At 41.0% G+C, this 12,573-nt stretch overlaps 1 protein-coding gene across 3 annotated transcripts in view; it reads left to right on the plus strand.

Moving 5' to 3' along the window:
• Positions 1 to 12,573, plus strand: part of Xrn1 (5'-3' exoribonuclease 1) — a gene marked incomplete in the record, with an annotated part of 152,837 nt that overhangs the window by 136,602 nt on the left and 3,662 nt on the right. For all 3 annotated transcript variants that reach the window (XM_029557814.1, XM_029557813.1, XM_017795169.2), the window contains 3 exon segments: positions 777 to 952; positions 7,937 to 8,050; positions 8,322 to 8,418. In XM_029557814.1, coding sequence (XP_029413674.1) covers positions 777 to 952; positions 7,937 to 8,050; positions 8,322 to 8,418 — 387 coding nt within the window.

A 12,573-nucleotide genomic window follows, 5' to 3' on the forward strand; every position in this document is an offset into this window, starting at 1 on the left:
TTATTATTTTTATGTATATGCATGTATTGCCCACATGTAGGTAAGTGCACCTGTGTTGTGCAGTGCCTGCGGAGGTCAGAAGAGGCTGTCGGATCCCCTAGGACTAGAGTTACAGACAGTTGTTAGCTGCCATGTGGGTGGCTGGGATTTGAACCTGGGTCTTCTGCAAGAACAACCAGTGTTCTTAACTGCTGAGCGATCTCTCCAGACCCCCATTTAAAATTTTTATCTTGATAATTATCATTAGTCAATTCTAATTATCTGAAAATTTTTATTAAAGTCTCAATACTTTTAGGTAATCTACTTCTTTTTTAAAATATTTTTATGTGTTTGAGTGTATTGCTTACATGTATGTAAGTGCGCCTGTGTCATGCAGGGCCCACAGGGGTCAGAAAAGGATGTCAGATTCCCTAGAACTGGAGTTACAGATGGTTGTTAGCCATGATGTAGGTGCTGGGAACTGAACCCAGGTCCTCTGCAAGAGCAGCCAGTGCTCTTAACTGCTGGGCCATCTCTCCAGTCCCTATATTTACTTTTTAGTAATTTTTTTTTCCTTAACCTTTTGGTTTTTGGAGACTGGGTCTCAAACTGGTGGTCGTCCTCCTGCTTCAGGTTCCTAAGTACTGAAATTGCAGATGCAAGCCACTGTGCCTCACCTGTCATTTTTTTTTTAGCCATTTAGCAGTTTTCTATTTGAGCTATTGTACAACTATAATAACTGAAGAATTCAAGATCATTTTATTAATGTAGATATACCCTTTTCTCTTTTTTGTTAGCATCTTATATGAACAATCCTCACAGTACTAATGAATACCAAAATGTTCCATCTGTGGATAGCATGTGTTGGCCTGGCCAGATCCCTCCTGTGTCCACACCAGTAACTGAACTTTCTCGAATTTGTTCCCTTGTCGGAATGCCACAACCAGATTTCTCCTTTCTGAGAACACCACAGGTATAGTATAACATATATCTCTTTGGTCATTTTGAGACAGGGTCATTTATAACATATATCACTTTGGTCATTTTGAGACAGGCTCCCTGTAGCCCCAGCTGGCCTGGAACTTGCTATGTAGACCAGGTGGGCCTTGAACTCAGAGTGCTGCCTCACCCAGCATATTCTTTTTTTAAAAAATATTTTATTCATTTTAATTTTATGTATTATATATTTGAGTGTTTTGCCTGCATGTGTAAGTGCACCATGTATGTACAGTGCCTATGGACGCCAGAGGAGGGCATTAGATCTCCTGAAACTGGAGTTACAGATGGTTGTTAGCCATCATGTGGATGCTGGGAATTGAGCCAGGGTGCTCTCTGCAAGAGCAGCCAATGCTCTTAACCACTGAGCCATCTTTCCAACCCCTAGATATAAATTCTTCAACTGAACTTAAATAAATTGGCTGAAAATCTTTAACTAACAAATGATGGGCTGGGGTTTGGTTTGGTTTTGTATTTGTGTTTTTGTTTTGTTGTTGCTGTTGTTTTTTTTTTAGCAGCAGTAGAAATTAAACTCAGCCTCACACATGCCAGCCGACCACTCTACTGAGCTATGTCGCCATCCCAATGAGGGTTTTTTAAAGATTAGAAAAGTGTAGATTTATGCTTCTCACTCTGGCTATTTCCTTTCCATGTAACTAGAGCCTTTAAAGAAACTGACCAAAAGACCTGGGAGGCAAGTATTCTAGTAGATTGGTAGAGCTAGGGGTCTTGGTCTGTAACAAGAGTTTTAGCTTTTTGGTTTCTGAAACGCCTTCATTTTGGAAGAACCCAAAGAACTTTTATTCATATATGTTAAATCTATGCTTATATTAGAATTTAAAACTGAAAAGTTTATATATTTCTTTTTTATATAAATTTGTATTGTTTTTTGCATATTTCATACATAAAATCATCTTTATACCCCCTTCCCCTTTGGCAACAACCCGATAGCCCCCCAAGGGAGTTCATGCATTCTGTAATTTGTATTAAGGCCTATTATGTAAACTTAGTGTCCCCAGATGTCCCTTGGTGCAAGTTTGTCCACCAGGGTTTAGTCAGCCTATCTAGAATCTCTCCCTTCAAGAAAATCAGCTCTTCCTCAGCCAGTAATATTCAGCTGCCAATAATTCTTCAACTGTGGTTGGAGCTTGCTGTTCATTTCCACAGTTCTGTTCTAGGATTTTGTCTGCTTAACAGTTTACATGGGTCTTGTACATGCTGACACCACTGCTGTAGGTGTGTATGAGAAGGGTCCCAGGTGCCTGTAGGACTATTTCTGGTGGTCATGCACTTCCTGCCTGGCTCTTAGAATCTTTCCACCCACCCCCCTTTTCTGCAATGGTCCCTGAGCCCTGGGTGGGTGGACCTCAATATAGGAGTCCTGTCCAAGGACCCACACTCTGTAGATTCTTACTCTCTGCATTTTGGCCATTTGTGGCCTTTTGTGTTCCTGACCCTCTGTTGCATGAGGGAGCTTCATTGATGAGAACTGGAAGATGCATTAGGAAAACACTTTATGTATTTCTTAACTCAGTGCCTATCATGCCAAAAAGTCTTTCAAAAATAAGTTTCAGGGAGCTATAGGTCTCACTCAGTAGTGAAATATTTGACCAGCATGCAAAGATATCTTGGGTTTAATCTCCAGCAGTGGAAGAAAAAAATTACAAGAAGATAGTGTGGATAGATGGCTTACTTGGTGTTTCCATGCAAACATGAAGACCTGAGTTTGATATCCACACCTACAAAAAGGCTGGGTTCAGGATCCTCGAGCTGACAGAACAACAGGATCCCTGGGGCTTAGTGACTAGCCAGTCTAGCCAAATCAGTGAACCCTAGGTTCAGTGAGAGACCTTATCTCAAAAACCAAGATGAAAATGATTGAAGATACCCAGTGTCTTCTTCACACATATGCATATATGTGCACATACACACATGAACACATAGCAAGAAGCATGATAATAATGCTCTACATTTTAAAATCTAGATTATTATATGCCTGTTACTATTGCTCTCATTATATGTTATTTTGGTAGAAATATAAAGCTATATAAGTACATAGAAAAAAAGAAGATTTTAATAGCTTTTTCAAATAATTGTGACTATTATTTGTTACTACATTGAAACTTAAAACGTGAAACTGGGGGTGGTAGCTCATGCCTATACTTCCAGACCTCAAGAGGTAGAAGCAGAAAGATCAGAAGTTGAAGGTCATCTTTGACTACATAGCAAGTTTGAGGTCAAGTTGAGATACATGAAACCCTGGGGCAGGGGGACACCTTAAAATGTGCTTGGCATGATAGCAAGTCTATAACCCCAGCACATGGGAGGCTGAGGCAGGAAGATCATAAGTCCAAGGCTAGCCTGGGGCTATCCAGTGACTGACTCTGTCTCCCTCTCTCCCTCCCTCCCTCCTTTCCTAATTAACTTATATAATATTAGGTTTCATTATGACATTTTCAAGAAGACAGTTGTTTTTTATTATCCCCCTCCAGGCCCCCCGCCTTGTACCTTTCCACCACCCATAGCCTCCTGTCTACTTTCAAGTTCTGTTGTCCTCCTTGGTCAAGACTTTATTTCCACTGGGTGTGGTGGCATGCCACGCGCCTGTAGTCTCTGCACTCGGGAGGCAGAGGTGGGCAGATCTCTGTGAGTTTGAGGCCAACCCAGTCTACATAGTGAGTTCCAGGCCAGCTGAGGCTACAGGGAAACCCTGTCTCAAAAAAACCAAAAAAAAAAAAAAAAAGACTTCATTTCCCTTTCATGATCTCTTTACCAGTCTCATAGTCTTAAACCCATACTCACCCTCACCTAGATACATGCATAAAGTCACCCGCATAGGAAGGAGAGCATGCCGTTTTTGTCTTTCTGAGTCTGGGTTACCTCACTTAATATAACTTTCCAGATCCATCCATTTTCCTGAAATTTTCGTGATTTCATTTTTCTTTACAGCTGGATAAAATTCCATTTTATTCATACTTTTCATATTTTCATTATCTACTCATCTGTTGCTGGGCATCTAAACTGGTTCTATTTCCTTACTAGTGTGAATAATGCAACAGGAAGTGTGGAAGTACAAGTATCTCTTTGGTGGGATATAGCATATGTTGGGTATATGCCTAGAAGTGGTATACTAGGTCATAGGGAAGTTCTCTTCTCATTTTCTTGAGTAACCTCCATGCTGGTTTCCATAATGTCTGTCCAAGTGTGCACTCCCGCCAAGTAAATAGTGGTTCCTCCCCCATCCTCGTCAGCATTTGCTGTTCTTTCTCTTCTTAGTGATGGCCATTCTGACTGGGATGAAATTCAATCTCAAAGTTATTTTAACTTGTCTTTCCCTGATGGGAAACACATTTTAAAATACTTATTGGCAAGCCAGGCGTGGTGGTGCAAGCCTTTAATCCCAGCACTCGGGAGGCAGAGGCAGACAGATCTCTGTGAGTTTGTGAATTCAAGGCCAGCCTGGTCTACATAGTGAGTTCCAGGACAGCTGGGGCTACAGAGAGACCCTGTCTCAAAAAGACCAAAAAAAAAAAAAAAACTTATTGGCTGTTTGTGGTTCATTTGAAAACTGAGATTCTGCTGCTTCATAAATAAATAGAAATTTACAGTGGCAGGTTTTTTTAAGCTAGTTACAGTGTCTGGTCTGAACCTCTATCAGTGAATTTTTTCCTTTGTATACTTGGAAGGAAAATGAGAAATGAGGAAAAGCAATGATAAAAAGGACAAATAGCATCCCAGTGTCATTACAAAATATTTTGTACCTCATGTTCTTGCAGAAGACCCGGGTTTCAATCCCAGCACCCACATGGCAGCTAACAACTGTCCGTAACTCCAGTCCCAAGGGATCTGACAGCCTCTTCTGACCTCTGCAGTCATTGCACGACACGGGTGCACTTACCTACATGCAGGCCATACACTCATACACATAAAATAAAAATAATAAATAAATATTAAAAAAAATATGTTGTACCTCAATGGTCCTCTGAAAAGGGTCTTGGGAACCTCCGGGGGTCTCCCAAACGTCATTTCAGACTTATTAGCTGCAAACAAAGGTTATTTTATCTTCTTCACAGTCAAGTTCTTGATATAGTCTTACCTGAAACAGAAAGCAGTTTCTTCTAAGCTGGAACAAGGCATGGATATTTATCTTTGCGACTTACTTAACATGGTACTAAATTCAGCTAGAGCAGGTAAGCAAGACAAGACAACTAAAGTGGAAAGGAAAACTGTGTGCACTGGTGATATGATCTTGCATATAGAACACTAAAGATTGCATTAGAAGGAAAGTTGTTTTTTTTTTTCTTGCCTTTTTAAGACCAGACTGGCCTTGAACTCACAGAGATCTGCCTGCCTCTGCCTCCCAAGCACTGGGATCAAAGGTGTGTGCCACCCAAGCCCAACAAGAAAACTTTTTGAACTAATAAGTGAAATCAACAAAACTGCAAAATACAGTATCAACAGTTGCACATCTGTACCTTAATAATAAACAATCCAAACAGGAAATTAAGAAAATAATTCCACTTACAATAACATTAAAAAGAATAAATGTGAGGGGCTGGAGAGATGGCTCAGCGGTTAAGAACACTGACTGTTCTTGCAGAAGACCCGGGTTCGAATCCCAGCACCCACATGGCAGCTAACAACTGTCTGTAGCTCCAGTTCCAGGGGATCCAACAGTCTCTTCTGTCCTCTGTGGGCATTGCACGACGCGGGTGCACTTACCTAAATACAGGCAATACACACGTACACAAAAAATAAAAATAATAAAAAAATTTAAAAAAAAAAAAAAAAAAAAAAAAAAAAGAAAAAGCACAGTTCCCAGGTTATATTAAGCTCAGTACAGTTTCTCAGTACAGACCACAGCCCCTAATAGTGAGTTCCAGGACAGCTGGGACTACAGGGAGACCCTGTCTCAAAAAGACCAAAAAAATAAAATAAAATAAATGTTTAGCAATGAGTTTAATGAAAGAGGCAAAAGGCTTCTGCAAATTCAGTACAGTCCCTGTCAAAAGAACAAAGACTAGCATGCCCAGAAATAACCTTTATATGTAGAACAAAATGAATATTTGACAGGAGTCCAAGACCGTTCAGTAAAGAAAGTCATCTTTTTTTTTTTCAGCAAATAGTCTGGAGAAGCTTAATGTCCACCTATTATATGATGAAGTCAGACCCTTTCCTAATACCATATATAAAATTAACTCAGGGGCTAGAGATATGGCTTAGAGATTAAAACCACTGGCTGTGCTTCCAGAGGACCTTGGTTTGGTTCCCAGCACCCATTTGGCAGTTATCAACTGTAACTTGAGTTCAGGGGGATCTGACACTCTCCTCTGGCCTCCCCAGGCATTACATGCATGTGGCACACTTATGTCCTTGCACACGAAACACTCATACACATTAAATAAAAATAAATCCTAAAACAATTAAAAATTAACTCAAGGGGGATGAAAAGATGACCAGTGTATAAGAGCATTTGCTGTGCAAGCAACAGCCTAAATTCAAATCCCCAGCACCCAATTAAAAAATCTGGCATGGGGATGGAGAGATGGCTCAGTGGTTAAGAGTTTGCTGCTCTTCCAGAGGACCTGAGCTTGGTTCCTAGCACCCATGTTGGGCAGCTCACAACCACCTGTAACTAGCTCCAGGAGATCTGACACCTTCTTCTGGCCTCCGAGGACACCCACACACATGTCACAGACACACAGGCATATACATAAATAATCTTCAAAAAATGACAGCCATATATAGCCACAAATACCTATAATCTAAGCACTATTGGGAACAGAGACAGGAGGATCACTGGAGCCTGCTGGCTGCCATTCTAACTCCAGGCTTAGTGACAGACCCTATAAGGCAGAAAGTGATAGAGCAGGACAACTAACACCCTTCTCTGGCCTCTGTACACATATGTGAGCACGCACGCACACACACACGCCGTGCGCATGAAAATGAATTTAAAAAAACTAACAAATGATGAAGTATTTGAAAAAAGAAAAGCCAGGCATGGTGGTGCACACCTTTAATACCAGCACTTGGGAGAGGCGGGTGGAGTTCAAGGCCAGCCTGGTCTACATAGTCTACATAGTGAGTTCCAGGCCAGCTGGGGCTACTGGGAGACCCTGTCTCGAAAAAAAAAAAAAAAAGAAAAGAAAAGGCAATTGCCACCAAGCCTAATGACTTGTTTAATCCCTGAGAGCCATATGATAGGAGAGAACCTGTTTCCACAAGTCCTCTGGCCTCCACATACGCACACAAAATTTTTTTAATGTAATTTTAAAAACTCAGACTGAGGGGCTGGAGAGATGGCTGAGAGGTTAAGAGCATTGACTGCTCTTGCAGAGGACCCACGTTCAATTCCCAGCACCCACATGGCGGTTACGAACCATCCTTAACTCCAGTTCCAGGGGAATCCAAAGCCCTCTTCTGACCTCCGAGGCATTGCAGGACACGGGTGCATTCACATACATGTAGGCAATGCACTTGTACATATAAAATAAAAATAATAAATAAAATGTTTAAAAAAAAACTCAGTCTGAGTATGGAGTATCAGAACACACACCTGTAATTCCAACAATTCTAACACTCAGGAGACTGAGGAAGGTCAACCAAGGCAATATAATGATAAAATAATGATAATAATTATTACTCAAATAAGAACTGGGACCTACAACTATAAAATTCTTAGAAGAAAAATAGAGTTAAAGCTTTACAACATGTTCAGGATTGATTTATTTGATGTGATACCAAAGGTATAGGCAACAGAAGAAAAGAGCCAGGCAGAGTAATGCACACCCATAATCCTATTCCTCGGTAAGTAGAGGCAGGAGAATCAAGAATTGAATTCTTTTTTATAGAATGTCAGATGAAATTATTCTCCTTTGTTGAGACAAAGCTTTGAGGGAGGAAGCTGACTTCCTTGGGAGATAATCTCACAGACTTCTTCTATGTTCTGTCATTTTAGACAATGACCATTTGCCAGGTGAAGTTGTCTAATGGCTTACTGGTGCATGGGCCGCAGTGCCACTCTGAAAATGAAGCCAAGGAGAAAGCTGCACTTTTTGCTTTACAACAATTGGTAAGAATCATTCATGACTTCTCTTAAAAATTTTTTAAAGATCTGGTTTTTGTGTGTGTGTGTGTGTGCCTGCCTACAAAAGCCAGAACGGGGTTGGATCCACTGGAGTGGGAGTTACAGGCAGTTGTTAGCCTCCCAAACTAGCCCTCTGGAAGAACAGCAGGCACACTTAACTGCTAAGCCATCTCTCCAGCCACTCTATTAAATTTTTAATTAGTCCCTACAGAAGCTTTGTGTTGTGTTGTCTTATAATTTTTAAATGTTTCCACAGGGCTCCTTAGGGATGAATTTTCCTTTGCCTCCTCCAGTATTTCCAAATTATCCTCCTGCTGTACCACCTGTTCCTCCAGTTTTTCCCCAACCTAATGGTAAGAATTTTGCTTTACCAAGTATTTATCACTGAGTTATTGTTTTCACTAAGATCTTTAAAGAACCACCTTTGTTGTTAGTTTTTTAATTATGTTTATTCAGAGTATGCGTGTGTGTGCATGTGTATGTGTGCATACCCACACATGCCATTTTTGTTTTGTTTCTTTTTTTCCGCCAAAGGGTCTCATGTTGCCCAGACCAGTTTGGAATTTCTGATATTCTTGGCTCTGCCTCCTGAGTGCTGGGATTAGGGTGTGCCCACCACACCCAGTTCAAAAACCGTCATTAAAAATAAAACTAAAGCTGAGGTGGTGGCACACGCCTTTAATCCCAGCACTTAGGAGGCAGAGGCAGACGGATCTCTGGGAGTTCAAGGCCAGTATGATCTATATAGTGAGTTCCAGGCCAGCTGGGGCTTTTGTCTCAAAAAGACAAAAAAAAAAAAAAAAGGAAGGAGGGAGGGAGGGAAGGAAGGAAAGAAGGAAAGAGAGAGAAGGAAAGAAAGAAGTAAAAATATATTCCAATATTTAGGAATATAAGAAGAAATTGTGAGGTATAAGCCTGAAGCTTGAGTCTACAGATTCATGCAAATCCACTTGCCTCCAGCATCCTCTGATGTGAATGGAGCAGCAATGTCATCAGAGCTGCCAACAGATGAATTTTGGGTTTCAATTAGACATAAAAAATACAGATAGACAATTAACACAGAGACTCACAACTGATCAACATGCAAAGAATAAGAGACTATGAAGTGCTCGGCCCTAAATGGAACATCTATATCATGCCCCTCCTCCCAAGATTATGCATAAGAACTTGCAGCAGTTGTGACAACATGCACAAGACCTGCTCAAGCCAGACATCAAGCCAGACAAAAATCCCAGCTTTCAGTGGGGGAGGTAAGCAGGAAGTCCTACCTTAAGCTGAGGAGCTATTGGCATTTGATAGCTACTGGGAAAGGGAGTCAGTTTTCTATAAGGGCATGACACCTGATAAGTCAACCAAGTTCCATAGAGTTGAACAACCCAGATTGGGAAAAACAAGAACACTAAGTTGGATGGATAGGGAGGTAAGAATGGACCTGGGAGGAGTTGGGGGAAGTGGAAGAACATGATCAAAATACATTGTATGGAGCTGGAGAGATGACTCAGCAGTTAAGAGCACTGACTGCTCTTGCAGAGGACCTAGGTTCAATTCCCAGAACCACATGGAGACTAACAACCATCCAGGGGAGCCAATGCTCCCTTCTGACCTTCTTAGTCATTACACTATACAGGTACACTAAATACATGCAGGCAATATGCTAACTCACATAAAATTTTAAAATAAATTAAACTTTTTTTGTTTTGTTTTTTTGAGACAGGGTCTCCCTGTAGCCCCAGCTGTCCTGGAACTCACTGTGTAGACCAGGCTGGCCTTGAACTTACAAAGATCCACCTGCCTCCTGCCTCTGCCTCCCAAGTACTGGAATTAAAGGTGTGCACCACCATGCCCGGCAAATTAAACTTTTTTAAAAAATACATTGTATGAAATTCTCAAAGAACTAATAAAAGTACGTGTTTAAATACAGGTAGAGGGCCAGTGAGATGGCTCAACAGGTAAAGGTATTCACTTTACTACCTTTACCTGAATACGTGTGTTGGATCCCCAGAACCCACATGGTAGAAGGAGAGACCAAACTTCTACAAGTTGTCCTCTGACCTCATAGAGATCGGAGTGCTGGGATTAAAGGCATGCACCACCACGCCTGGCGTGTAATTCCATTTTCCTTTCAATTTTTAAAAAAATTTTATAAGTGTCTTGCCTGCATGTATATAAATGCACCCATGGGTGTAATGCCCAGAGAGGCCAGAAGAGGGTGTTGGATCTCTTGGAACTGGAGTTATTGACAGTTGTTAGCTGCCATGTGGGTGCTGGAAACCAAACCTGGGTCCTCTGCAAGAGTAGCCAGTGCTTTTAACCACTGAGCCATCTCTCCAGCTCCAATATCGTTTTAAAGCCACTAATATATTTAGACTTGAAAATTACCTTTCTGTGACAGTTATATGCCAGGTATATTTAAGGAACTCTACACATTAATTCTTACTAAAAACATCACAAAAAGTTAATACTACTGATTAGGGTTTGGCATATTCAGCTCAGTGGAGGAGCAGCTGCCTAGCATGCATGAGGCCCTGGATTCCCAGTACTGAAAAATGAATTTAAAAATGAGTGAATAAATCTAATTAGATAAAATTTACAATGTACAATGATTTCTGCTCCTTGCCCAAACTTCATTAAACTAAACAATAAAGGATTTAAAAAACATAAAACTTCCAAAGACAAACTGAAGAAATATCAGCAGACCAGAAATTTTTTTGGCGGGGGGGGGGAGTCTTTTTGAGACAGGGTCTCCCTGTAGCCCCAGCTGTCCTGGAACTCACTATGTAGACCAGGCTGGCCTTGAACTCACAGAGATCTGCCTGCCTCTGCCTGAGTGCTGGGATTAAAGGTATAGAAATTTTTTTTATACATTTTATTTGTTATTTTTATTTTATGTGTATGAGTGTATTGCCTGCATGTGTGTAAGTGCACCCATGTCGTGCAGTGCCGGCAGAGGTCAGAAGAAGGTGTCAGATCCCCTGGAAATGGAGTTACAGACAGTTGTTAGCTGCCATGTGGGTGACTGGAATTCAACCTGGGTCTTCTGTAAGAACAGCCAGTGCTCTTAACTGTTGAGCCATCTCTCCAGTCTCGGCAGACTAGAAATTTAAAAACCATTTGCAATGACAGTATTTACAAGAGAAGTTTAGCAGAGCAGAGTTCCATTGCAAGCCACAGTTTCTATCTGCAGTTGAAGTTATAAGAGAGCTGGTCATCCTCTTCACAGATTGCACTTGTCTAACATGCAAATCCCTGTGCAGGGGTTAAAAAATAAGAACAAGATTATATGAAAAAAGAATAATTTAAGAAAATGTGTTATTGTTGAGTTGAAATTATAAAAAAATGATAGAAGCTAGAAAATAAGAAATAATAAAAATTGCCGGGCATGGTGGCACATGCCTTTAATCCCAGCAAATGGGAGGCAGAGGCAGGCCCATCTCAGTGAGTTCAAGGCCAGCCTGGTCTACATAGTTTCAGGCCAGCTGGAGCTACAGGGAGACCAAATAAGTATAAATAAATAAATAAATAAATAAATAAACAAACAGGGAGACCAAATAAATATAATTAGTTAATTAATTAATTTAAGGACGCAGTTCTACAACCCTTCTTATTGGCGTTCCGGAAAGAGAGTGGATGAAATAAGATCTAAAATTTCTTAGAACCAAAGGGCATGCATCTAAACTGAAAGGAACAACAAATGCTTAATTTAATAAAGAGACACAGATTTTCTTGAAATTCGGAATACTGAGACTGGAGAGATAGTTGAGTGGGTAAAATCTCCTGCTGCCAAGCCTGACAACCTGCGTTGGATCCCAGGATTCCACATGGTAGAAGAGAACCAACTCCCACAAGTTGTCTCAGATCTCACACATGTGCTGTGGCTTATGTGCCCCACACATGGGCCAGCATGATGCTCAGCAGTTAAAATTGTCTGCCTCCAAGCCCAGTGACCTGAGTTTGACCCCTAAGACCCACATGGTGATAAGAGAGAACAGACTCCTGTAAGTTCAAGTTGTCCTCTGACCTCTACTCATACACTGTGGCACATGCACACACCATACACACACACACACACACACACACACACACACACACTAAATGTAAAAAAGAAAAAGAAATTCAGAATACCTGTGATAATGCGCTAGTCATAAAGGGTCCAGAGAAGGGGAAGAAAACATAAAAGATAAGACTTCAGAATACTTATTGCACTATTTAGCATTGCCTAAAAGCATAACATTGAATGCTCCAAATCCTGAGGCACAGTGAATCTCATCTCTCTCTCTCTGCATAGTTATGTTACAGAGTTCAGGACCAACCCAAAAGACTGCCCAGACACAAAAAGTTCTGAATCAGTAGAATTAAGCTTTTACAGTTTTATTAGAATTTTAAAGAAAAAGAAATCCTCAGGGCAGGCGAGCTGGTAATCTTGGCAGCTGCCTTGAGGGGATAAATGGTAGGAAGGAAGGAGGGAGGGAGGGAGGGAAGGAAGGAAGGAAGGAAGGAAGGAAGGAAGG

Source organism: Nannospalax galili, unplaced genomic scaffold (assembly GCF_000622305.1).
Source record: "Nannospalax galili isolate Female #2095 unplaced genomic scaffold, S.galili_v1.0 scaffold708, whole genome shotgun sequence".
Lineage (NCBI taxonomy): Eukaryota > Metazoa > Chordata > Mammalia > Rodentia > Spalacidae > Nannospalax > Nannospalax galili.